At 28.9% G+C, this 27,649-nt stretch overlaps 1 protein-coding gene across 2 annotated transcripts; it reads right to left on the bottom strand.

Moving 5' to 3' along the window:
- Nucleotides 1-22,444: 22,444 nt before the first annotated feature.
- On the bottom strand, nucleotides 22,445-25,996 carry LOC133036598 (uncharacterized). 2 transcript variants are annotated; one of them, XM_061113126.1, is made up of 6 exons: nucleotides 25,817-25,996; nucleotides 25,560-25,697; nucleotides 24,763-25,035; nucleotides 24,125-24,336; nucleotides 23,242-23,518; nucleotides 22,445-22,938 (listed from the first exon to the last, which is right to left on the bottom strand). In XM_061113126.1, exons 2-6 carry the CDS (start codon nucleotides 25,578-25,580, stop codon nucleotides 22,642-22,644), a joined length of 1,080 nt encoding a protein of 359 aa, XP_060969109.1. In that variant the 5' UTR covers nucleotides 25,581-25,697; nucleotides 25,817-25,996; the 3' UTR covers nucleotides 22,445-22,641. The 2 variants fall into 2 exon arrangements, with proteins under 2 accessions (XP_060969109.1, XP_060969110.1); XM_061113127.1 differs by having other exon boundaries at nucleotides 25,573-25,697; nucleotides 25,817-25,994.
- Nucleotides 25,997-27,649: the final 1,653 nt, after the last annotated feature.

Genomic DNA, 27,649 nt, shown 5'->3' on the forward strand with positions numbered 1-27,649 from the left:
AAAAAAATCATTATTTATCAATATAATAAATAATAACGAGTGAATTTACAGTACACCCCCTTAAAAGGAATATGTAACGTCCCCGCTTCAAGCCTCCATTAGGCCCTTACACCCACGGACTAATGGCTCTTATACACGAGTACGCCACTCTGGCTGCTTCCTGGATTGATGACTGACCCTACAGACCAACACGAGTGTTTTCAGTGCTTTGTCCTCACTCACACACATCCTGGAAAAACTTTCCAGGAGGTCACCCATCCTTGAAATTGCTCCAGGCCAAGCACGCTTAACTGTGGAGTTCTTTGGAGATGGGCTACCAAAAAACAAGATGCACCTTGTTGATATAGGTAGTACCAATCAATCCATTTAAGCTCTCTTCAACTATGTAGTCCCATACCTACACAGTCTCAGAATTATCCCACTTGACCTTCCCCAAGCGGTGTGGGATTGCACAGCTTACCCGCATTTCCTTACGGATCACGGACTACCGATCGTCACAATCACCCCCCCTTACGGGGTCCGACGTCCTCGTCGACCACACTTCCGGCTGGGTCAAGGCTCTGATACCATTTTTAACGTCCCCGCTTCAAGCCTCCATTAGGCCCTTACACCCACGGACTAATGGCTCTTATACACGAGTACGCCACTCTGGCTGCTTCCTGGATTGATGACTGACCCTACAGACCAACACGAGTGTTTTCAGCGTGCTTTGTCCTCACTCACACACATCCTGGAAAAACTTCCCAGGAGGTCACCCATCCTTGAAATTGCTCCAGGCCAAGCACGCTTAACTGTGGAGTTCTTTGGAGATGGGCTACCAAAAAACAAGATGCACCTTGTTGATATAGGTAGTACCAATCAATCCATTTAAGCTCTCTTCAACTATGTAGTCCTATACCTACACAGTCTCAGAATTATCCCACTTGACCTTCCCCAAGCGGTGTGGGATTGCACAGCTTACCCGGTATTTCCCCTTACGGATCACGGGACTACTGACTGTCACAGAATATACTGTACCCTCTACTTGTTTTGATATCTAAAAAAAAATTTTAATCTATTTTTTTTTTTCATATTCATATACATTATAGCTATTTAAGATATCATACAAAATTTTAAGAAATTCGGAATAATTTACAATATAAAAAATAATGTTCAAATAGTCTATTTTACACGCGTATAAAATAAAATAGTCACGCGTGTAACACACTGCTTGAACGCAATTTTCAGCGTGTTAAACTTTTTCGAATTTTTTAAAATTTTGCAGGATGTCTTAAATAAATATAATTTACATGATCATGAAAAAAAATTGACTAAAAAATTATTTCGAATACTAAAACAGATAGAGATGTATCAGTGTATCCCTTCTATAAGGGGTACATCATAGAATTTTCTAATAATAATTAACTTTAAACAAATTATTGTAATATATAATAATAGGAAAATTCTACAATGCAACCCCTTAAAATGAATATATTGATGCACCCCTACCTATTTTAGCATCTGAAATAATTTTTTAGTCAAATTTTTTCTCATGGTCATGTAGGTTATAGTTATTTAAGACATCCTGCAAAATTTTAATAAATTTGAAAAAGTTTAACATGCTCAAAACTATGTTCAAACAGTGTGTTGCACGCGTGACTATTTTATTTTATACGCGTGTAAACAAGACTGTTTGAACATTGTTTTCTATATTGTAAATTATTTCGAATTTTTTAAAATTTTGTAGGATATCTTAAATAGCTATAACGTACATGAATATGAATATGAAAAAAAAATTAGACTAAAAATTCTTCTGGATGCCGAAACGAGTTAAGGGTGCATCAGTACATCCCTTTTAAAGGGTGCATTGTAAAATCACCCTATAATAATATTATAATTACATTGTCTAATTACTAATAATAATAAATAATTACACAATGTAATTTGATTTATTAAAAAGTAAAATACTTTTTTTAATACTATTAAACATATTATTAATTATTATTATTATTTGGATGATTGAAAAGTTATATTATTTTTTATTAAAAATTGAAAATTTATCCAATTATTTTAAATTGATTTCTTAAAAAATTATTAATATAAAAAAAAATTGCTAGAAAAGTTAGAGTGTTATTATTATTTAGGCTAATTAGAATTTTTGCCCCCCGAACTTTGATATGTATTAAATTATGCCCCCTAAACTTTTAAGGTCGTTAAAGATACCCCCTGAACTATTGAGATTGTTGAATTTAAGGACTTTTGTCCAATTTTAGTAAAGAAAATGTCTAACATAGATGGAAGTTTAGGGAGCATGATTTAGTACATATCAAAGTTCGAGGGGCATGATTTGGTAGATATCAAAGCTTGGTAAGCATGGTTTAGTACATAAACAATCACTAAAATAGTAAAATTAAATGAAATTGGAAAAAAGTCCTTAAATCTAACAATTTTAATAGTTCAGGGGGAATTTTTTAAAGGCCAGAAAAATTCAGGGGACATGATTTGGTATATGTTAAAGTTTAGGGGGCAAAAATCTTAGGCATTGTTCGGTAACAATTATATAATCAATTTTTTGATTAATTAATCAAAAACCGTGAACAAATTACAAAATTTTGTTAAGGGAAATTTAAAAAAATAAAAAACAAAAAGGTTACCGAACAGGCCTTTAATTAGCTTATTTTTTTATTTAATACCAACGCCTAAAAGTCCTCATTAAAAATGAGAGTATCAATAACGACATTTGCCTATCGTTGGGAAAGCTATTCAGCTTTTTTTTTTTTTAAAAAAAAAAAGAATAATTAATTAATAACGACATTCTTTTTCAATAACGACAATGTCATTATTGAAAAAATCTTCAATAACAACATTGTCGTTGGGAATGTGTGTGTGGTTTTTGAAAAGGATTCGTTGATTTGGGCGGCAAATTTCCTCTCAAAACTGTCCCCAACGACATCCCCCAACGACTATGTCGTTGGTGGCAGACTGCCACCAACGACATAGTCGTTGGGGGATGTCGTTAGGGACAGTTTTGGTATAAAAAAATGCAGAGGAAAACCCATTTCATTTCATTCTCATTCATCCCATTTCAGATCACTCCGCCTCTCCCCCTCCAAAAACCCCATTTCCGATCCTCCCACCCAGCACCGCTCGGTCCCCGACGTCGTCTGACCGCCCAGGCTCCGGCTCTCCTCCGCCTGTAGCGTCGGCCCACCACCGGTGGCGTTTGTGAGGTAATATCTCATTATTTTTTTTAATAGCATAAATTTTTATATATGTATTTGTGTTTATATAATTTTTTTGTTTTAATCTTTGTAGCTATTTAGTTGTATTTATTTTGATTTGTAAAATGTTATATGTGATTGTAGTTGTTGTTTTTTTCTTTTTAATATATATGGGTGAATATTTTGAAATTGGTATTTTTTGAGATAATATTTGTATTTGTATTTGTTTTTGTTATTGTGTAAATGAAATAATCCCTTAGATATACATATATATAGATGCGGCTGGTGTTTTTTTTATATATATATTTTAATAATTTTTTGGTTTATATTGATAATATGTAATATTTTAATATTTGTGATGTATTTGAAAATTTTTAGATTGTGTAAATTAGGTTTGAAATTTTTGGGTAGTTTAAAATTAACAAATAATCAGATGATGCCGACACAACAAGGGCAGCAGACATCTCAGATGTTGCCGACACAACAAGGGCAGCAGACATCTCAAATGATGCCGACACTACATGGGCAGCAGACATCTCAGATAATGATAAGTTCGCAAATGCCGCCATATTACCCACATATGCCGGATGTTCCTGGAGATGCTAGTGATGAGGACGATGCTACTACAAACTTCTTTTAGAATATTTATTTTAATTTTACGAACTATCGGTTTAATGTTTATTAATATTTTATGAACACTAATTTATATTTAGGTATGCAGTACTGCAATGTTTATGACTCACTTTTTATTGTAATATTAGTGACTCTAAATATTTACTTTTAGTTAAATGATTTCATATCTTAATTAATTAAATAATTTTATATATTAATTAATTAATTAAATTATTTTTATGTAATTAAAAAAATATAAATTTAAAATAATTATTTAATTTAATAATTTTAATATAATATTATATATTAGTAATTAATTACAAATAATTTTAATATAATTATTTATTTTTTTTCGAAAAAGCTCTTCAATAACGACATTGTCGTCATTGATAAATGACGACAATGTCGTTGTTGATGCACTCAGGTTTAAAAATAAATAAATAAATAAAATATTATTCCCAACGACAATGTCGTTGTTGATAATTTTTATTTCCAACGACTTAAAAAGTCGTTGTTAATAATCGTTTTTACCAACGAACTATTCCCAACGACTTTTTACCAACAAAATATCCTCATTGATGAGGAATACTGACGAAAACATGAGTTTTTACCAACGAAATTTGTCCTCATTAATACTCATTTTTCTTGTAGTGGCATGATCTTTATATTTATATCATTTACCATCGTTGTCATTATTGTATCTCAACAATTATTATCATCGTATCTCGCTTATAGTCATCATTATTATTGTCACCGTATCTCACTTATAATCACCAATGTTATCATCACCGTATTTCACTTATATGCATCATTATTATAATCACCGTATCTCTCACTTATATATAGTCATCCTCGTTGTCATTACAATTTATTTTTTATAAAATTTATAATATAAAATTAAAATGTTAATACAAGACATTATAAATTTTTGTATATTAAAATTGAAAAGTAAATATATATATACATATTGAAATTTATACGTTTTAAATATATTTTTAAAACTGAAAAATCAAAATTTGATCTCCCTCTTATTCCAAAATCATAACACTACACACACTTTTTTAATTTTAATTAAAAAAAAAAGGTATATTATAATGTAAAATTTTAATAGGTTTTGATTGAAATGGTTGTATATTATAGTATATATATTAGAGAGTAATGATTTTTCTTTGATTGAAGATGGATGGAATATTTTTTTTTTCAAATTTTTTAAAACTGTGTATAAAGATTTTTTTATTATTAATATTTTAATAATATAATTATAATATAAATGAATGTTTTGAATATGAATATTTTTATAATTTAATTAATTAATATTTATACAATAAATAATTAATATTAATATTAATATTTTAATAATATTAACTATAGTAAATAAGTTGTGCTTCGGTTATTTAAAAAAAAAAATTAAATTACACATATGCATATTAAGTGAACAATTAAAACATATCAAATAATTTTAGACATATTTTTAAGTATTTATATATATATTTTAAAAGAATATATATATATAAATATATATATATATATTTATATATATATATATAAAGAACTCTAAGATTATGTTTGAAAGTTGAATTTTTGTGAAGGAAAAAAAGTAGGAAAAATGTAAGAAAAAAATTAGTGAAAAATAATAATTATTATGGAAAGAAAAATTATGTAGAAAAACATCCAATTCAACAAAAAATTTCATATTTAGTATTTTTAAGTTTTTGAGACACTGAGGTGCTGCCAGACGAAAAGACTCTGTGAAGTCAGTAACGTTGATTAAAATAAGCAGACTGAAAATAAAATATAAAAACTTAGCTTCGTTGTTGGAAGGCCAGAGATTGAACTAAAGCTAGAATGTTGAGAGAATAAGAGTTTAGTGTTCAGTGAGTATAATGTGTAGAGCGTATGATGTAGAACATAGAACATGTCCTTTCCTTGAGAATGATCGATCTCTTAAATAGAGTTCACTTTCAGATAATGAAATTGTTTTTGCTCATAAGATTAGGGACGTTTGACATTGTTTTTGGAAAAGCTAATAAAAGATATTTTTTGAAAAAACTGTAATAACTTATTAAAGAATTCATGGAGAAGCTAAAAACTAAATGTGCAATCCAACTTTTTGAAAAAAATTATTTTAATTGAAAGATTCTACAATAAATTTATTTGTACATAAAATATATTTAATTATTTATTATATATTACAAAAAATAAATAATATTTAAATCTTCAATTTTTATTTTGTTTTTAAAACATATTTATATTTTATTTTTTATATTAACAAACAACATCAACTTATAGAGTTTCTTATATATTTGATTTTTTTAAAATTTTTTTTGAGTTTCGAGTTTCTAATTTTTTTAACATGTGATAAAACTATAATTTAAAAATATTATAAATTATTTTTATCAAATGCTTATAAATTTATAATATGAAATAAAAATACTAAATAAAATTTTGTATAACATAAGCTTTTATATATTTGTGATTATAATAAACAAGATTATAAATTTATTAAAATAGAATCTTAAAAATCTTATTAACTTTATTTTTAATTTTTTGTTGGGGTTCCCATTATTTTAATTAAATCTAATTTCTCTAAAATTATCATGTTTTGTGCTATAATTTAATGTGCCCATATAAATATAAACTAATTTTTTCTCCATACTTTTTATAAAATCTCTTTATGATTTTATTACATGTATTTGCCTCCTATTACATTTCGTTCTAGCTCCACCATTGATGGGTGCTTAGCTTCATCATGAGGTGTGGCACTCTATAAATAGCTATGATTTTCTATAATCAATATTAATAAAACATTTTAAACTAGTGAATGGAAGAATATATTTAGTGTGAATGATAGAAAACCATTTGAGGCTAGCTCAAGCTCAAGTAGACATATAAAGGTGTGTGTTATATTATTTATCAATAATATAATGTGTAGATCAAATACATGTAACAAACTAATATGTAACACATGACATTATATATTATGTGTCATCATTTTGTAATATTTGGAGGAGTTGTTACTATGAGTAACTTCCACCATTATCACCAACTTTAAGAGTGTAAAAGGTGTTACACATCTTTATTTGAAATTCTTAATGGTATAGGAGTTATGGTGTGCATGAGTTACATCTCTATAGGAGTTATGGTATGCATGAGTTACATCTCTTTATTGAGTCCATAACATCCATGGAGGTTATGACTTATGAATTTTGAATTTCAAATGGTGATATCCTAAACACTATATAAAGGAGGTCTATGGTGCTCATTTGGGAGTAAGAGAAGAAGTTTTCTATCAAGAAAGCACATTGCTAGAAAACCCTAAAAGGCTTGATAATTCCCAAAGCTATTTCCTAGAGAGTTCCCTTAGTGCTTAGAGATAGAGGGAAATAAGCTTTTGGACAAAGGTGTAATACCTTGTTCAAGTCATGGTGATCCCTACTAATCTACACTCAAGGTTGTGAGTGAGTGTATATATATTATTCTCTTATTATATATATACATATTTTATATTACATGTGTTTTTATCTTCTTCTATATTTCTTATATATAATATATATAGTGTATATATGTTGTATATTATGTTGTTGTAACATTTATTTAATCTCTTTGTTGGTCCTTGTATTGTATTACAATAGAGTTGTAATATCTTGATTTTCTTTCATTGTAATAAAATCTCTAACAATCAAAAGCTTATTTCTTTTCAATGGAAGAGGTGATAAATCAAGATTGTGAGAATACAAGGATAAGAGATTTTATGTGAAAGCCATTCATGGGTGAGCATGATGGTGAATATTATGTGATTTACTATTTATATGATAGTAATATATAATATATATATATATATGAGTTATATATATGTGACATATATGTGATCATGAGTTTATATCATATAATATATAGTGATATATAATATGATATTTGAATTTATTACATGTTTGTATTTGTATATATATGAGATATATAATATATAACATGTATATGAGTTATGTGTATTACATATATGATGAGATATGACATAATATATATTAGTGAGATTAAATATGTAGAAATAATTATGTTTATGTATTTATATGAGACATTCATACATAATATATATTATATATGTGTATATAATATATATTATGTATATTAATGTGTATATATATGTTATATATGTGTGAGGTATGTAACATATATAGTTGTGTAATTAATGTATATATTATGTGTATATGATATATATGTATATTATAATACATATGTTATATATATATGAGATATGTAACATATATATTATGAATTTAATATTGATCTCATGTTTATGTTACATATAAGATGTTGATTAGTAACATACATATTATATTAATGTATGAGTTATATAGTATGATAATAATGTTGATAGTAATAATATAATATTGTTTATTGTTATTGATGTGGAAATTATTATCATCTATTTTGTGAATAAAGAATATTTTAAATTCTTTTTCAATTTGGTAGTGAACATCTCACTTTATGAGATAATAAAAGATGGCTTTTGAGAAGTTACATCTTTTATTGGGTTATAAGAGATAACCATCTCATATTTGAGATAAGGAAAAGTGGACTATGAGAGTTACACTTTTATTGGACTTGCATTGTCATAAGCAAGAACAAATGGATTAACAGTGAATCCAAACTTGTGAAATGAGCCATAAATTAGAAGAGCAATTTTGGACTCAAAAGTAAATGAATCAATGTGGATTCAAAAATAGTGAAAAGATAACAAAATTGGAGAAGCAATTTTGAATCTTAAATGATCAAAGTTGTGAATAAAATTAATGAGAATTTTGTTAACTTTGGTATAATTTTGGGCTAATCTCAATAAGGAGATAACCTTAAAATTATGAGTAAAAATAATCACATTATTTTATGAGTAGTAATGTGAGTTTGATATTTTAGTTTTGTTGAGAAAACTAAAAATGTCAAATGGTATTTTTAAAAAGGTGACCTTAAAAAGTCATTTCAAGAGGAAAATACACAAAAGTGATATTTTATATACACTTTATGGTAAAAATGTGGGGGTGAGCCACAAATTTAATCAAAATGTATTGAGACATTGTTGATTAATTTATTTGATTTTGAATTCAAATTCTAAATCTAATTTGGCTATGTGTATATGTAAAATATTGACATATTTGGTGTCAAATTTTTTGTAAAAATAATTTCAAGAAGGAAATTAAATTTAAGAAAAATTATAGAGACAAAGTGGTCTTCTATTTTTTAAAATCAAGATATTATCTTGATAGTGAAATGTGAAAGTGTGGGGGTGATACTCCAATATGAAAAGTTTAAGACATGTTTGGTGTCTTAAAATAAAGTATAATTTAGACATGTTTGGTGTCTAAATTAGTGTTTAATTTTGATATGCATGGTATCAAAATTATTGAGAATTTGAGTTGTGTGAAAATTAATCTTTTATGATTAAATTTTCAAAGCTTAAGTACTTAAGGAGAAAAGTGGTCACAAAGTGAACACTATATTTTTGGCATGCATGCATGATTCACATGGAATCAATAGTGAGAGGTTATAACAAATCGCTTAATCTCCGTACAAGATTAAAGCGTGAATTTTCGAGGGATGGGACCTAAACTCCCTTAGTGTTTTGCTCATTGATGGTAACCTATCTTAACACTAGTAAACATCTAGTCTTAAGTTCAATAGGTAATAACAAGTCAATAGAGTGAATATGGTACTCAATTGTCTCATCTATGAATGAGTACATGTGGTGAAAATTGAGGGTTAAAACCGAAAGGTTTTTTAATGGAGCTTAAGCTTAAGAAAACTCACTTAAGCTTAAGAAGTGTCTAAAGAGTGGTGAGACACTAAAACTCCACCTATATGGGCTAGAGGTGGTGCCGCCTCTTATGAGAATTGGGAGTTATTCTCTAGAGAGTCCATGAATTGGAATTTTGCACATGGCCATTAACGGTGCAAGAGCGAGACATGCAGTCTCAAGTGAGCATTAGCAAGGGTGTGTGTGTTATCACCGGTTTGTATTAAAGGAATAGTGGTTCAATGCTACGGCAACCAAAATTTCATCAAACTTTGTGGTAATTACACTAAGATAAAATTCAAGTCGAAAGACATTTTATCTAATGCACCTAAGCAAGACTTCTTAAAAGTGTGTATTTAGTCAATCAAAGTGGGGGAATGTTATATTTTGATATAATATTTTTGATTGATTAAATAAATGTTACAAAAGTTACAGGTTTGTTACTAAAGAGATAATATTTAATCTAGTGGGGGATTGTTATATTATTTATCAATAATATAATGTGTAGATCAAATACATGTAACAAACTAATATGTAACACATGACATTATATATTATGTGTCATCATTTTGTAATATTTGGAGGAGTTGTTACTATGAGTAACTTCCACCATTATCACCAACTTTAAGAGTGTAAAAGGTGTTACACATCTTTATTTGAAATTCTTAATGGTATAGGAGTTATGGTGTGCATGAGTTACATCTCTATAGGAGTTATGGTATGCATGAGTTACATCTCTTTATTGAGTCCATAACATCCATGGAGGTTATGACTTATGAATTTTGAATTTCAAATGGTGATATCCTAAACACTATATAAAGGAGGTCTATGGTGCTCATTTGGGAGTAAGAGAAGAAGTTTTCTATCAAGAAAGCACATTGCTAGAAAACCCTAAAAGGCTTGATAATTCCCAAAGCTATTTCCTAGAGAGTTCCCTTAGTGCTTAGAGATAGAGGGAAATAAGCTTTTGGACAAAGGTGTAATACCTTGTTCAAGTCATGGTGATCCCTACTAATCTACACTCAAGGTTGTGAGTGAGTGTATATATATTATTCTCTTATTATATATATACATATTTTATATTACATGTGTTTTTATCTTCTTCTATATTTCTTATATATAATATATATAGTGTATATATGTTGTATATTATGTTGTTGTAACATTTATTTAATCTCTTTGTTGGTCCTTGTATTGTATTACAATAGAGTTGTAATATCTTGATTTTCTTTCATTGTAATAAAATCTCTAACAGTGTGTGTGTTGAAAGTTTTGAGTTCGAATTATGCATTATAATATAGAAATGCTTAATTAAAAAAAATAGTGTAAAGTCTTTTTTTTTGGCAAGTTAGTTGACAAAATAATTTTTCCATTTATGGTAAGATTGCTATGCATTCATATTCGAATTCTTGCCTTATAAATTCGGATTGTAGTTGCTCTTTTCCTTGTTTGGAAAGTTGCACTTTCAGCTGAACTTTCCTTTGTTGAAAACTTCTTAAAAGAGAAGCAATTCTTTTTTGGAAAGTTGTCTTTTTTAGGGAAACTTTGATTATTGCCTTTTCCTTATTGATTTCGATTGTATCTTGATACAATCAGAATATCTAATCTGTTTTTGGCAGGAATCAAGCATTGATAGAGGATCGGACCCGATTATAGCAAGTTTTTCGATTCTGGTGTGATCTGCTGCGTCAGCATCCGATTCTGATGTAGCAGATCGTGTTTTCTTAAGGAAAGTTTTTGTACAGCTGCTAATTCGAACTTGTGGTTGCCTCTTTGGTTTCTATGTTCTATAAATAGAGCCTAGAGAGCAGCCATTCGAATTACCACTTCCATTATTCATTTTTTGCATTTATCTTTTGAGAGAAGAGAGTGTTTCTTTGTTTTGTGAGAGCCTAGTTGTTCATCTAGGTTCTAGTTGTTCTATTTCTGTTCTTACTCTATCCTAGAGGTTGTGAAGAACTACTTGACTGAACAAGAGATTGGTCTTCGGGAGAAGACTTGATAAAGCCTTACTTCGGGAGGAAGTAAGCACTTGGTCTTCGGGAGAAGACTTGTTGAAGCCTTACTTCGGGAGGAATTAAGCACTCACACTTCAAAGACGAAGGGAGTTCGGGCTTGAAGGTGTTTCAAGAAGTCAGATTCATAAAGTGGATTACAAAGGATTACGACAATACTTTAGAGGGAGTCTAAACTTGTTTAAGTCAATTGTGTTTGTAATTTTGATACTTTATTAATTAATTTCATTCTCTGGGCGTGGCCCCGTAGACTAGGAGTGTTCGTGAAAACACTGATACCACGTATAAATCTCTTGTGTCAAGTTATTTATTTTTCTGCAAATATTTTATATTCTGCCTGTTCAGTTTTGCTGTAGCAGAATTACTTTCTGCTGCTGCAAACGCTTACAGTTTTTATATTTTCTTATATACAACTGACATTTGCAAAAACACGGTTTTTCAAATAGTGTGAATGATAGAAGAAGAATTAATTAAGTTGCATATAAATAATTAATTTTGACTATCTACCACTTTTCAATTAATTAAGTTGCATATAAATAATTAATTTTGACTATCTACCACTTTTCAAGATTATTTGGCATATATATTAATAGATTTTTATGAACTTGGTTGGTGATATATATAGGGAGAGTTAGGAGTCTTTTGATCACTAGCTTGTAATAATAATGTGACATTATTGGAAATCTTTTTTCCATGGAATCATGTGTTTGGTGATCAGTACACAACAAAGTGGATCCCTCCTTCGGCTTCTTGAGTTGTTGTTGTGGTAATAAGTAGGTGCCAACTGCAAACATTCAAATTTTGCAAGTGATATTATTATTTATTTGTTTAGGGAAAGAAAAAGAAAAAGATCAAAGGATGACAATATATATATTTCAAGAAGTACTTGACTTACTTGATAAATTCTTCCTTTCTTACTTATTAATTAGCCCACACTATATATAGGGACACGATTTTGTTCCGTAATGTACTTTCACGGAATGTATTCCGTAGTACATTAGATAGGTCTCAGGGTACGTTACTATTTTTTAACCCTAATTACCCCTAGATCAATCTCAGCCCTCACACTACTACAATCTAAGCATTTAGCTTCCCTTTTTTCAATCTAATTTATAAAAAGGGAAGCTAAAAGGGGTGAAAATATCTGCATTGACATTTAGAGGCGGTTTTTTGGTAAAAACCGTAGGTATAGAGTGTATATATATCTATGTCGTCGGTTGGGGGTTGGGAAAAATTAGGGTTTTTTTTATATAACCCTATGGCGTCGGTTATTAGGTATTAACCGACGCCATAGGTGCCACCTTTATTTGACACGTGGCACCTATGGCGTCGGTTAATACCTAATAACCGACGCCATAGGGTTATATATCGAACCCTTTCTGCTTCGTCTTCCTCACTTCCTCATTTCACACCTTGCTGAGCACGAAGAACAGCCACCCACAGCAGCCCCAAACCCACGAAAAAACCCTCGCCAACCACCACTAAAACAACCTCATTCTCCCTCATTTCTTAACCATTTTACCCCATTTTTGTCTTAAAATCTTCTATTTTCTATACCTAAACCTATACTGTAAAAAAGTTTAGTTTTTTTCCCCTCTATATACTAAACCGAACCTATTATAAAGAAAGGTGGTGGGTATAACTCCGGCCACCGATTTTAGCGGAGAAAACGTTGAGTCTCAATGTCCATTAAGGTATAAATATGCTTTCTATTCATTTTATTTGTGTACATTGGTATTATTTCGTTTTTGTAAATTTTTTTAGAATTTTTTTTATTTTATTAATATTATATTGTGTGTGTTCTAGAGGTGGTCGGATTTTTGTAGCATTTTATCGCCGGATTGTGTTTATAAGGTAAATATTTATTAACTTGATATATAATATATATGTATATATTTTGTGTTTTATTATTGAATATGTGTTTATATATATCTTGTGTGTATATACTATTTGTGTATTTGTATTGTATATATATTTGTTGTGAATGAGAATGAGAGGTAGTAGGAATTTAATTAGTTTAGAGATAAAATTTTAAAAATAATGGTAGTGTGAATATATAATTGATTATATATGTATATATATTTATATGTTATTTTTTAAAAAATTAACTATGAAAATTAGTAACTAGCTAGTAACTTGCTACTTTATTTAATAACTAGTAAGTAATTTAATAATTAAAATTTTAAATTGGTTGTATATTGCATTATGTTATTGGTTGTGTGCTAATATTTGAGGGTCGACATATTTCGGTGTTGATCGAATTTGCAATAGGTATATCCATCCACTAACCTTTTGTTAGTATAAATAATTATCAATGCATGCTTAGTTGAGTTTGAATATCTTAAATATTCATCCGTAGTGAAGTAGGTTTTGCGAATACATGTACTGCAGTCGGATGGGTGGATAAATTTTGTATTGTTTATGTTAGTTTCTTTATTCTGTATTGTTATATTTGTTTTGTTCGTTACTTTAGGCACTTTTAAAATTTTTGGGAACGTCCAATTACAGCCGTTATGCTGCCAAAATTTCAGTAGAATTTGGATCAAATTTTATTATAAAAAACATAAATGTTAAAGGAAAAGTACATAACATAAATAACTAGGTTATTACTCGCTAGTTGTAAGAAATTAGGTGACATAACACATTCATATTTGACTCAAAACATGTTCGTGTTAGTAGGTCTTTATATTTGACTCAAAACATGTTCGTGAAATTAGGTGATATTTGTTTTGTTTGTTACTTTAGGCACTTGTCTTGTATAATCTAATTGATGTGTCTATGCATTTATTATACTTAGTAGGTCTTTATATTTGACTCATAATATGTTCGTGTTAGTACCATGATTATCAATGTCAAAGTTCATATTTGAAAGGTTCTCAAATTTTGTTTATTAATGGTATTAGGAAAATGTTATTAATAGATTTAAATTTTTTGGAAACGTTCAATTATAGCCGTTATGCTGACGAAATTTTGGTAGAATTAGGATAATATTTGATTTTCGTTTCTCTTAAACTTGGTTGTTAGGATTTTATCGGAAGTGACTTTATCGGAAGTCAAGTACATAATTTTTGGTATAAGGTATGTTTTCTTTAACTTACTTTTATAAGAATATTTTTTATATATATTTAGATAATCCTTAAATACTTAGAGTAATTTTCGAATAATATTAATACATAGGATAGATATTGTTGAGTGTTAATGATAGATATAGTAAGCTAAAAAAAATACAAAAATATTGGGATAATATACTAATTATTATACAAAATATAACTTAAAAAATTATAAAAATAATAATAATATACTAGAAAAATACAAACCCATATTATAAAATTTAAATGTATAGAAATATTAAATTACATAAAAATTAAAATATTACACATTATTTTATTATTCAATAAACTAATTATTATACAAAACATAACTTAAAAAATTATAAAATTAATACTAATATACTAGAAAAATACAAACCCATATTATAAAATTTAAATGTATAAAAATATTAAATTACATAAAAATTAAAATATTACACATTATTTTATTATTCAATAAACTAATTATTATACAAAACATAACTTAAAAAATTATAAAAATAATAATAATATACTAGAAAAATACAACCCCCTATTATAAAATTTAAATGTATAAAAATATTAAATTACATAAAAATTAAAATATTACACATTATTTTATTATTCAATAAACTAATTATTATACAAAACATAACTTAAAAAATTATAAAAATAATAATAATATACTAGAAAAATACAAACCCATATTATAAAATTTAAATGTATAAAAATATTAAATTACATAAAAATTAAAATATTACACATTATTTTAATATTCAATATACTAATTATTATATAAAATATAACTTAAAAAATTATAAAAATGATACTAAAATACTAGAATACAAACACATATTAATTATAAAATATAAAATATTAATAAAAAAAATACCTAATATACAAACATATAGAGCAATGTAAATTTGTATTTATTTAACTTTTTAATTTAATTTTATTTATGCTTTAATTTAATTTAATTAATAATACAAAAATAAATTTAGATTTTTAATAAATGTAAAAAAAATATATTAATGAAAGCTGAAAAAAAATTTAGGAAACCCCTATGGAGTCGGTTATTTTATAAAAACCGACGCCATATGTACCCCTATGGCGTCGGTTATTATTAAATAACCGACGCCATAGGGGTCCTATGGCGTCGGTTATTTCATAATAACCGACGCCATAGGGGTACATATGGCGTCGGTTTTTATAAACCCTTTAGCGTCGGTAGCGAATTTCGCAAAAACCGACGCTGAAAGGGCTTAAAAACCGCCTCTAAAGGGGGTTTTTGTAGTAGTGTTATTATTATTTATTTGTTTAGGGAAAGAAAAAGAAAAAGATCACAAAAATATATATTCAAGAATTTTCAAGAAGTACTTGACTTACTTGATTAATTCTTCCTTTCTTACTTATTAATTAGCCCACACTATATATAGGGACACGATTTTGTTCCGTAATGTACTTTCACGGAATGTATTCCGTAGTACATTAGATAGGTCTCAGGGTACATTAGATGAGTGTCAGGGTACGTTACTATTTTTTAACCCTAATTACCCCTAGATCAATCTCAGCCCTCATATCAAATAACTCTCTCATCTAACGGCTATCGTACATCACGAAATACATTCCGTGAAAGTACAATCATAGAACAAAATCATGTCTCTATATATATGGAATATTAATGTATGCATTTGTCCTGAATTTTATTTAAAAATAAAATAAAATAAACTGACGAAAACATGCATGCTCAAGTTTATATAAGGGTTTTTTTTAGTTTTAACCAAAAAAAAAGTAACAATATTACAAAAATACTTTCAGCTGGCCAAATAAATAAATATACAGCCTAAATAAAAAAATTACACAAATACCACTTACACACAATCCATGCTTCCTGGGCAACTATCGTGCAACCATTGTGCAACTACGCAGCAACCCAACGCAACCGAAACGAAAATTCAATGAGAAAGTGAACCACCATTAATTCTGGCGACTTCACCTGAGAAGACGACCAGAATCAATCAAAACAGGGGCTGCTTCGAATTCATAAAAAAGGTGTAGAAAAACTACTATGAAACTAAAATTCAACTGAAAATCCAATTTAATTTGCATAAAACTAATGTCCTAACTTCAATTTTTAGATTCATGAAAGGCAGATCTCAAAAAGTTGAACATGAGTTCCCAAACAATCCAACTCAAGTATAATCCAAAAAAAAATTACATCAATACTATAGTAAAATGTTTATCCTGGTGTATTTTTGTTGTTTTATAAATTTCTAATGGTGAATTTATTCATATTAAATCATTAAGAGACATGTAGATAGAGTTATGTACGTAGAAACACTGTTTTGATTTTTAATGTTTCACAATAGTTGCATTACAGTTGCCTAAACATTTTGCTAATAGTTATTTCGTCTGATTGAAACCATCGTCTGATGCAACCTTCAGCCAACCACCCAGCAACCACCCTGAAACTTTTGTCTGATTGAAACCCTCGTCTGATGCAACCTTTAGCCAACCACCTTCCAACCATCGTCTGATTCGTCTGATGCAACTACCGTGCAACCACGCAGCAACCACCTTGTAACCATCGTCTGATTGTGTAAGTGATGATAGTGTAAGTGGTATTTTAGTAATTAAAATCACAATAAATGTTATCTTTACCTTATGGAGGTATTTTTGTAAATAAAATATCAATTTATATTTTTTATGTAATAATTAGATAAATAAATAAATAAATTAGTGTGTAAAGAAATTTATTTAGACACACAATTTTTATACACAACGATGTCTAATTAGTTGCAACCATACAATTTGAGTGAATATTATTACCCATATTCTTTGTGGATATATAATTTTTATTATAATAATATGACAAGAATCACACAAATTTAGAAATTGTTAATGCATGTATTGATTAGATCAAATTCATTACTTATGCCATTGCATGCATGTGTACTTGATTTATGTGTGTTTCCTAACACATAATTATTAATTAATTAAAATTATAAATAATGAGCATTAATTAAGCCCACCGTCCACGACCAATTCTTGAGAAATATATCCTGCCATAGAAGTTTAGAGAAAATTATCTTACTAAAAAATTTCACAATATAAAATTTGTTTCTTACTTTTCTTTGTTGGTTTCATTACTAATTAAATTCCTCACCATTATTTTTCTCTGCTACTCAATAAATGGCACTGATTTAATAGTATGTTTTTCTTTTTCTTCGCTTTCTGTGGTCAGTAAATGACACTGAGCTCTAGCAAAAAGAAATAAATGGGCACTGATTGCGCTGCATCCAAATATTGAGTAAAGAATGAGATTGATTTTAGGTGATGTTTGGTTCACCCTAATGGTAATCGTAATAGTAATGAATAGAGCCATTACATTGTTTGCTTTTCTCTTTTAACTTTGGTAATCCATTACAATGTAATGGCTATTACATTGAGTATTGTAATGATGATTACATACCAAAACCAATGTAATCCCCATTACAATTACACCTATTACAAAGAAAAAATATAATATTTTAATAAAAATGTAGTAAAAAATGTCAAAAGTCTATAAAACCTTTTTTTTTTTTTTTTGAATATTTTATAATTTTAAAATAAAAGTAATAGGGTTATTTTGGTCCATATAAATTTTATTCCATTACATTCTCATACTAAACAAAACATAATAATTTTGATTACAATGTTTATTCCAACTACAAATCAAACATTGTAAACAATTCCTATTACCATTCTTACTCCATTACATTACCATTACTATTACTATTACTATTACCATTACATTACACCAAACCAAACACCACCTTACGATTTTTGGCTTTGGCGGTGGAGTAATTATATTAATAAGTGGTAAAAGAGAAAATAAAAAAGATAGTATTTATTTTGGTGTAAAATTTAGTTAAGTTATATTTTAGAGTTATTAGAATTTTTGCTCCTTGAAATTTGACATGTACCAAATCATGCTCTTTGAACTTTTAAAGTCGTTAAAAATGCCTCTGAACTATTGAGATTGTTTGATTTAAGGACTTTTGTCTAATTTTAGTAAAAAAATCTAACATGGATGAAAGTTCAGGGGACATAATTTAGTACATGTCAAAGTTCGAGGGGCATGATTTGGTAGATATTAAAGTCTGGGGAGCATAATTTAGTACATAAACAATCACTGAAATAGTAAAATTGAATAAAATTAGACAAAATTTCTTTAAATCCAACAATCTCAATAGTCTATGAGGCATTTTTAACAACTTTAAAAGTTCAGGGGGCATGATTTAGTACATGTCAAATTTTAAAGGGCAAAAATTCTAATTAGCCTATATTTTATTTCAAATTAGGCATATGCTAAATCACATTAGATTATCTCCAATGAAATATTTAAAAGTTCTGCTAAGTTTGACACAAAAAATAAATTTGTGTTATATTTGATCTATTGTTTACAATTGTACTCTAATACTCAAGATGTAAAATAAGAAAAAAAAAACAATTAAGTATATTGATGGTCATTTAATATTTTATTTATTTTATTGAGAATATATAAAAATTATTATTTTATATTTTTTTATTATTTAAATAATAGTAATATGGTAAATAAAAAATGTAAAGTTTAGTAAAAGTCAATGAACTGTAATAATTAGTAGTATTATAGTAAATAAAAATAATATTTATTGTGGACTAAATTTGTTAGAATTCTTTATCACTCATAAAGTATACAATAACAATATTCAACTCTATAGATAAACATATTACATATAATTATCAGTGTATAACCATAGATCTAAAGAATACATTTGTTGATTCAAAGAGAAGAACTCAAATGGCGGAGCCATACTTTAATCCATAGATAGTGATGATCTTAATCCATCTTGTAGATATAATCTTTGTGGTGATTTTACTTAATGATCTTCCAAGACAACAAGACTTAGAGTTTTCTAGTTTTCTCTCTTGATAGGGGAAGATGAGAATAGAAATTGGCTCTTGTTTCTTGGGGACCACTACCTATTTATAACCTAGGTTACTAATTTTAAGTATTTCTAATTTAGCCTCTCAATAAATTAGAAATATAACTTATAATATCTACACATTTAGCCCATGACACTTTAATACTCAATGACTCATAATTACTAAAAGGAAAAATTTCACCTCAGTATATATAATATAACTTTATTACATTAATCTCTTAATAATTACTTTTTTTCATTTTTAACTTATATTTTTTTGTTATTATTTATGTACCGATTTTTATATTTTTGTTTTGTTTATAATATAATTGTGTTATAAATTATAATAAATGAAAATTGTTCTTAGGTAAGAACTCATGCCAACAACTATACTCTATTGTTTACTACTGCATTTTGCATGTTAATCTCTATTTATAATATCTTATGTTTTTACAATTTTTTTTCACTATGTGCAATAAATTACAATTTGAAGGGAACTTTTTCTTTTTTATCAAATGCTAATACTAATAATAATATTAAAGATGGCTTTGGAGAAAAAACTTAGCGTTCTTTTCTATACATGGAAACATATTTTTATATAATACCAAGCTGAATAATAATATATTTATATCATAATGGAGTATCTTAATTTATAATTGCATACTAGAGGTCAACATCATATTTTTATTTTATTTTTTTTCGACAATGATCATATTTTTATTGTTATACTAAATATGTATATACCTTTTAGTATATAAATAAATTTATATAATGCATTCAAAATTATTATTACTTAACTACTTCTTGGTATATATGTCACCCAAAGCTTTATATACTTTTTGTATCTAGTATATAAATTTAATTGTATAACTACTTGTTAGTATATAATTATTATATTAGTATATAAATTCAATTATACACTATCTACTTGTTGGTGTTTATTTTTTTCTAAAATAACTACTTGTTAGTATGTATTTCACCAATTTAGTATATGAACAAAATAAGTAATAATTACAAATATTTTCAATAAAAAAGGCTTAATATTTGATCAATTTTATATTTTTTTTCAGCCTATTTTTGCTAATCATGAATTGGATGAATCACATGTTCCTACTAAATTAAAGGTAATAGCTTATCTTGATAATATATTTTATACTTTATGGTATTCACTTGACATGTTTCCTAATAAGTATTCTTGTGATTTAGATATTTGGTTTGTTTTGACCAATTAAACTTGATCTTTGTTCTACTATTTTCAGTTATGGGACCTATTTATAAAGCCACAAGATGTGATTGGGAGTAGGTATAAATTTGATGAGAATTTCAGTTACAAATTTGAAAAATTAAGTATATACACAATAAAGTTTATCATTATGTTATAATATTTTTTCTAAGATATTTTTATAATTAAGTACATATTGTAGTATAATTGTGTTAAATCCCCTTAATAAAGTGATCACTTTATTTGGGTTAAACTTCAAATAGTAATACTTGTATACATATGAGCCCACATTAGAGATTTTAATCTAACGAAATTTAACACAATATTATATCTTGTACCAAATTTAACACATTTTTTAGAACATTATTAAAGTAGAAATTTTTCTTAAGTGTGTTCAAAGATAACAATACACTATTTTTTTTAGCATTTGATTGGAGATGCTCTTAGAGAGAAATTGTAATCTCTATGGCTATAATAAAATTATTCTACAATTGCACAATTATTTTATTTGAGATTTTCATTTTCATATCTCAATTTTAGTTGTAGTTGAGTGCTCAAGTACTAAAACATTCCTAATATCAATACAAAATATATATAAAAAAAGTACTTATTTTTATTAAAAAAAAAAAATATACATATCAAATAAGTCAATTAGACGAGTTCGTTATAAGAAAATGATGCTTATAACAAAATTAACTAACACAATGATACTAAATCATTTACAATAAACTTCAACTAAAAGTCTAATAAAAAGTAAACTAAAAAAACAAAAGAATCACTGAAATACCTAAGAGAAAATCTTGAATCGTTGACCAAATCATATATGTAGGCACTACAAAATATGACTTATAATAGTGCTAGTGGAGGAGTGAGCAAGTTCTTGTTCTTGCTCCAAATTCAATGTCAAATGGTTAATCATCTTCTCTATGAGCTAACCCTAAGGTGGCGTTTGGTTGGAGGTAATGAAATGGAATGGCATTCCAATGGAATGCTCTTTCTACTATTTTGGTGGAATGGCTATTCCATTTTAAAAAGGAATGAATGACCATTCCAATGTAACAAGAAAAAAATTTAATTATTTTTTTATCAATTTTTTTTATGCATTTTAAATTTTATTCCCATTCCCATTCTCATTCCTATTCCTATATTTTCATTCCTTCCAACCAAACGCCTCCTAAGATCAATCTCTTAACTAGGTGAAGATGAGCCTGAATTGTCCTATGGTGAAGCAGGCATAGAGCTATGGAATTGTGGCACCAGTGAGTTGAAGAGGCCTTCATGGGGTGGCCTCCCAACTTGTTAGAACCTCGGGATTCGACCAAAGGATCATAGGTTTGAGAACCTCTTCCTTGTGCTAGGGCAATTAGGTCAATGTTGGTTTGCAATAAGCCTATACCTTATTAAATTTCATCTCGACTCCAATGAGTTATGGGTGGGAAAAGCAGCCCCCCAAATAATAATTTTTAGTTTCCTAAAAGAAAATTGTATTTTTAAGTGAACAAGTTATTAGAAGCTTAGAACTTAAGTAAAAGGCATCTCCAATTGCCTTTTCTCAAAGCTTGGTTTACTTTTATTTTTATCTAAGTCAAAGCTTGGTTTAGCAAAAACACATCACAAACCCTGCTAGATTAGAATATTTGTCGATATTGTGTCATATTTTGTGACCTTTCTCATTTTAAAGGCTATATTACAGCAACTCCAACATGTCAAAAGAGCTTTTCACCAATTTTGTAAGCATATAAATCCAAGTTCCCAAAATGGGAAAAACAGGGCTCTTTCAATTCAAAAGCAGTCTATGTCTCTCCAATTAACAATTGCTTTAAGATAACTTCACCCATTCCATCAGCATTCGGAAAAAGGTGTCCTGCACCTGCTAACTCATGGTAGTTAATCCATGGAAGTTTATCAGCAATATAGCGTTGAAGGGTAACTGGAACAAGCCTATCTTCATCCCCTTGCCATAGATGTACCGACCCATCATTGTTAGGGAAAGGGTTCTTCAGATCCATTGGATCAAACTCCCAATTCCCAAATCCAATCATCATGGACCGATGAAGCGATTCGAATTCCCCTTGTTGCTTGGCATAATGCTGCATGGACAAAATCCTAGTTAGTGACAATTATGTTGTCATACTCACATTTCAGATGGTAAAATACCACAACAAAATTGTTTTGCCGCTCCAGCATAATAAGTTCAATTCTGTGAAGTTTGGACATGTCACATGTGGATAATGTTTTGTCACAATCAAGTTATGTAGCAATGGTCAATTTACTAACTTCCTATAAATGAATTTAATAACATTTGGTAACAACGGAACAAGAATTAAATTAGCAACGTGTTAAATGTAGTGCTACTACTCATCTATTTAATAAATTTTTTTTGAAGGAAGTACCTTAGATTTTTCTTTCTCTGGATCAGTTGAAAGCTTATTCTTCATAATTTTTAGATCTTGAGCAGAAAAAATATCAGGATTTCTAGCTATAACGCTGGATGAGGGAAAAAATTTCTGAGTATTCCACCAATAGGTTAGCCATGGCGCATAATGAGCAACACGTAGAGCCCATTGATCGCCCACTGGTTGTTGGTAATAGGCTTCTCTAGACAAATTGGCAGGAAATGATGGCCACCAATAGTTGATTACTGGAGCCATTAATACTGCTCCTGCAAGCCTGTCAGCAACTAAGTTGAAACAAGCTCTAAAACCTGAGGATTTAAAGTGATAGGGAAAACAAATGCATGTAAACTTCAAGAACTAATTGGTTGACTGAAACATTTGATCATTTTGCTAGTAATAGTGATGAAAAATAACCCAAGAAAGATGATGAAACTGACTGACCAACTACAAGCCAAGTAGGCCAATGCAGTTTTATCTCCTATATCATTTCAATTGTGTCCCAGAAACATACTTGAGCTAATGGCCTGATCTAGTATCTCTCATTCAGATATCCATATTCCCAATTCAACCTGAAGATTATCAATACATATTTTTTTTAAAATAAATGCCTTAATCTGATTAGCGACTCAGGAGGAGCTTGCATACAATCCTCACTAAGTACATTATATTAGTTTTTTCCTCTTTCTCTGTAATAATGAAACAAAGCAAGTCAATCTTGCAAGGAATTTTCTCAAATGGAAAGTTCCCTTTTACTTATATTACTCTTCGAAACCTGTTACTATCAATTGCTAATTCCTTTACCCGGAATATAGATATTGAAAACCTCTATACTTCCCTAATTTTTTTACACCAAATCATTACCATTTTGGTTATTCCTTACCTGCTTGGGATATACTTGAGACATCCCCAAATAGCCTGCCCGCCCATTGAATTACCAATTACGTAGAATTTTGATCCAAGTCCCAGCTGATCACCGAGTTCTTCAATATCCAAAGCCAAACTCTTTACTGTCCGATTAGGATGTGGGTCACTTTCTCCATACCCCGGTTTGTCAAAACCCACTACGTATACCCCTAGTTCTTGAATAAATTCCTGAGAAGATAAATCTACCCTTAAAGGCAACCCTTATAACATTTGTAGATAAAAATGCGTGTCTTCATATACATCAAATTGTAAACATACATACAGGGTACTTTACAATCACTACAAAATCTTTCAATAGAGCAAGCATGATCATCCAGTTTCGGCGTTCTGATCACCATTGATTAAGAGTTACCAAATACATTTTTAGCTTTGCTTTCACTTAACTTGCATGACTTATCAATCATACAACTAGAAGAAGATTCCAAGCTAGAAAAAAGAATTCAAAACCAGATGAACAGATAATGAATTTTATATTTAAGAGTTCAAACTAATGAAAAATATTAGCTAATCTTTCCAAACATTAGATTATGTGAAAAAAATATTCTTCATACTAAAAGAATTATGAATAACCTAATGAATCTCAATTTGAAGTACCGGGGAGAGGGTTTTTGCAACCACTGCGTCATGTCTGGAGGAAGTAAAGCCATGGACAAAGATAATCTTATGCTTGGCATCTTCTCTTGGCATGCCATACTCCTTGTAGGCCAAATGCCTTCCATCTCTTAGCTTTATTCTGGGTGCAGTGATGGGTGGTCCTCCAGGTGAGCCACAAATTTTAGGAGGTGGAGGGCTTATAGTGGCGTATGCCCTTGACAGTGATTGAATGGACAAAACTGGAACATTAATTCTCTTTAACATTACTGCTCCCTGAAATAAAATGAAAGAAAAGAAGTGAGATATTAAATTAAATCACATATAATTCAACATTAGATCAAACATGATATGTGTATTTGGTTCCAGCAGAATTGTTTTTCTTTTAGAAAAAGAAAAGACAAAACTAGAGAACTAAAGACAAATTGAAGTTATAAAATCAAATGTTATTTTTGCACGGTTTCAAAACAGAAAGTTAAAGAGAAAATAGTTTTCTGCTGAATTCTCACAAAGTCCACAAGCAAAACTATACAAACAGTCTGTTAACTAACAGATGAACTGTCCAAGTCTTGAGCAGTGTAAGAATTTTGGATCAAATTTATATGCGAAGTTTTAGCAACTGTTGATATTTAATGGCTATTAACTTAAACAACCTTACAAATTATCCTTTTTACTGTTTTTCCAACAAGGAATTATAATCAATATCCAAATAATATTCAACAAATATCAACATCTTCATAAGAGATACATGACCATAAATAACTTAGCAATTGATTGTTCATCGTATGTAAAAAAAATACCAAAAAGCCATACTTGATCATTGGCGAATGGAATCCTAAAGAGGACTGGAGAACCACCAAAAAATTTGGAAGAGTTATAATGCCCTTTTCTGATTGGCGATTGTTCTACCCCACCCCAGTGGCTTCGATTCAAATCAGCTGTTTCGATTATAGGAAAATCTCTTTAGTAGTCGGAGCTTATTAGTAATCAGCAAAAAAAAAAAACGACATTACTAATGAAACCCTAAGAGAGATCAACTGCGGAAATGAAAGCTTACCTCTCAGGCGCTCAGTCACTGCTTCATTCTGAATCAATTACTGTGAAGAAGACGACATGGGATTGAAGAGAAAATCCAACTCAACTAACATGAATTCGCCCGCGTCCGTGGTAGTTGGTAGTTGGAAATAGTATTACACCAATTTTTTTTAGTCATAAGAATTGAAAAAGGTAACTTATCAAATAAAAATAAATAAAAACCTGTTTAAATAAAATAATAATAAATAAAAAAAAAAATTGAAAATGTAATGAGAAAACTAAATGGTCAGCTAAATACACACTAATAATTTTTAACAACTATCCTAACAATAAAATTATATAAATATAGAGATATTTTTAATATAATTAAGCATTATTTACAAGTATCGGTATTATCGGTATTAGCATATAAAGATAACTATATAATTAATATTGCATGATATTACTATCAAATTATAATAGAATGGACATAATACTAACATGCTCAAAGTTCATAGACATGCTCTAAAACGTCTTTGACTAGCTTATTGGGTTAAGATAACTAATTTTCTCAAATTAGACATCTAGACTCAACTGGTCATAATCTCCAATAATAAGAATTTATGTCTTTTATTTGATCATGGATATTAATAATTAGCATTGATTGTGTTTATTATTGTTGTTCATGTATGCTCATTGAAAATAGAAAATTAACAAAATAGTGATGGTGATGAGTGTTGGATTTTACTTCTGAAAAATAGTATCAAAATTAATGTGGATACTGTTTTGTTTGAAGGCTATTAAAGTATAGCCTTTCCAAACAACACATATGGGTGGCCACATTGATAAAAGAAAAGAGAATTAATTTCTTTATAAGATTAAGGAGCTACTTCCTTTATCATCATATGGTTTTAAAGTGGAATATTTTTTACACATGTGAAGATGACTCCCTCTCTTGATGATGGGCGTGACCCAAGTCCGTATAACATGGTATCAGAATCAGGCCCACAACTGAGAACATGTGCTATACTCCATTTAGAATAGATCTCACGTGTGAGGGGGAGTGTCGAAAATGCGCTCTAGCCCCATTAAAAATCACATGTGAGCAAATTAAAAAGGGACCTCACATATGAGGGGGAGTGTTACAACATAGCCTTCCCAAGCAACACATGTGACTCTTTATTATTGGAACAACTTGTTGAGGCCATGGGGGTTCATGAGGCGCTTAGTTGGATCATGGAATGTCAATGGCAGCAGGTTGTGCTTGAAATTGATTATTTAATAATAGTGCAAGCCTTGTGCAGTTTTATTTTAATGATTTTATTTGATTGGGCAAGTTATCACTATAAACAACTTATTATTAAGTTGAAAAATATTTTCAGTTTATTTTGTTAAGCGATCAGCTAATATGATAGTTTTATGTATTATATCCTTATTGTATTTTTGGTTTGTAGTCTGTTCCAATCAATTTAGTAGTTAAATTTAATAGATAAATAAAATTTTTGCATTTTCCATTAAAAAAAAAAGCAATCCTTTCCAAAGAAAAAAAAAATAGCATTTACTTTTATAAAAAAAAAAAAGTGTGAATATCAATGCAATTAATAGATAAACCATTTTCCTTTTGCCCAAGAGGAATCGCTGTGCTTTCATTTATGTAATGAGTCTAATGACTCCATTTGTCTTAGATCTATTACTGATTTAAGCTTTGTTGTTTTGTTTTGTTTCTTTACTTTGGTTTTTTGGTCCACATATGAATTTCTTCTTGTTGAGATTTGAGAGTTTGTACTTATTCTATTGTTTTACCTTCCATCTATAATGATATAGTACTTCTCAATGATTATGACTGCGATAAACATATGTGCCTTGGTTTGTCAAT

This window comes from Cannabis sativa, chromosome 1 (genome assembly GCF_029168945.1).
Source record: "Cannabis sativa cultivar Pink pepper isolate KNU-18-1 chromosome 1, ASM2916894v1, whole genome shotgun sequence".
Taxonomy (NCBI): domain Eukaryota; kingdom Viridiplantae; phylum Streptophyta; class Magnoliopsida; order Rosales; family Cannabaceae; genus Cannabis; species Cannabis sativa.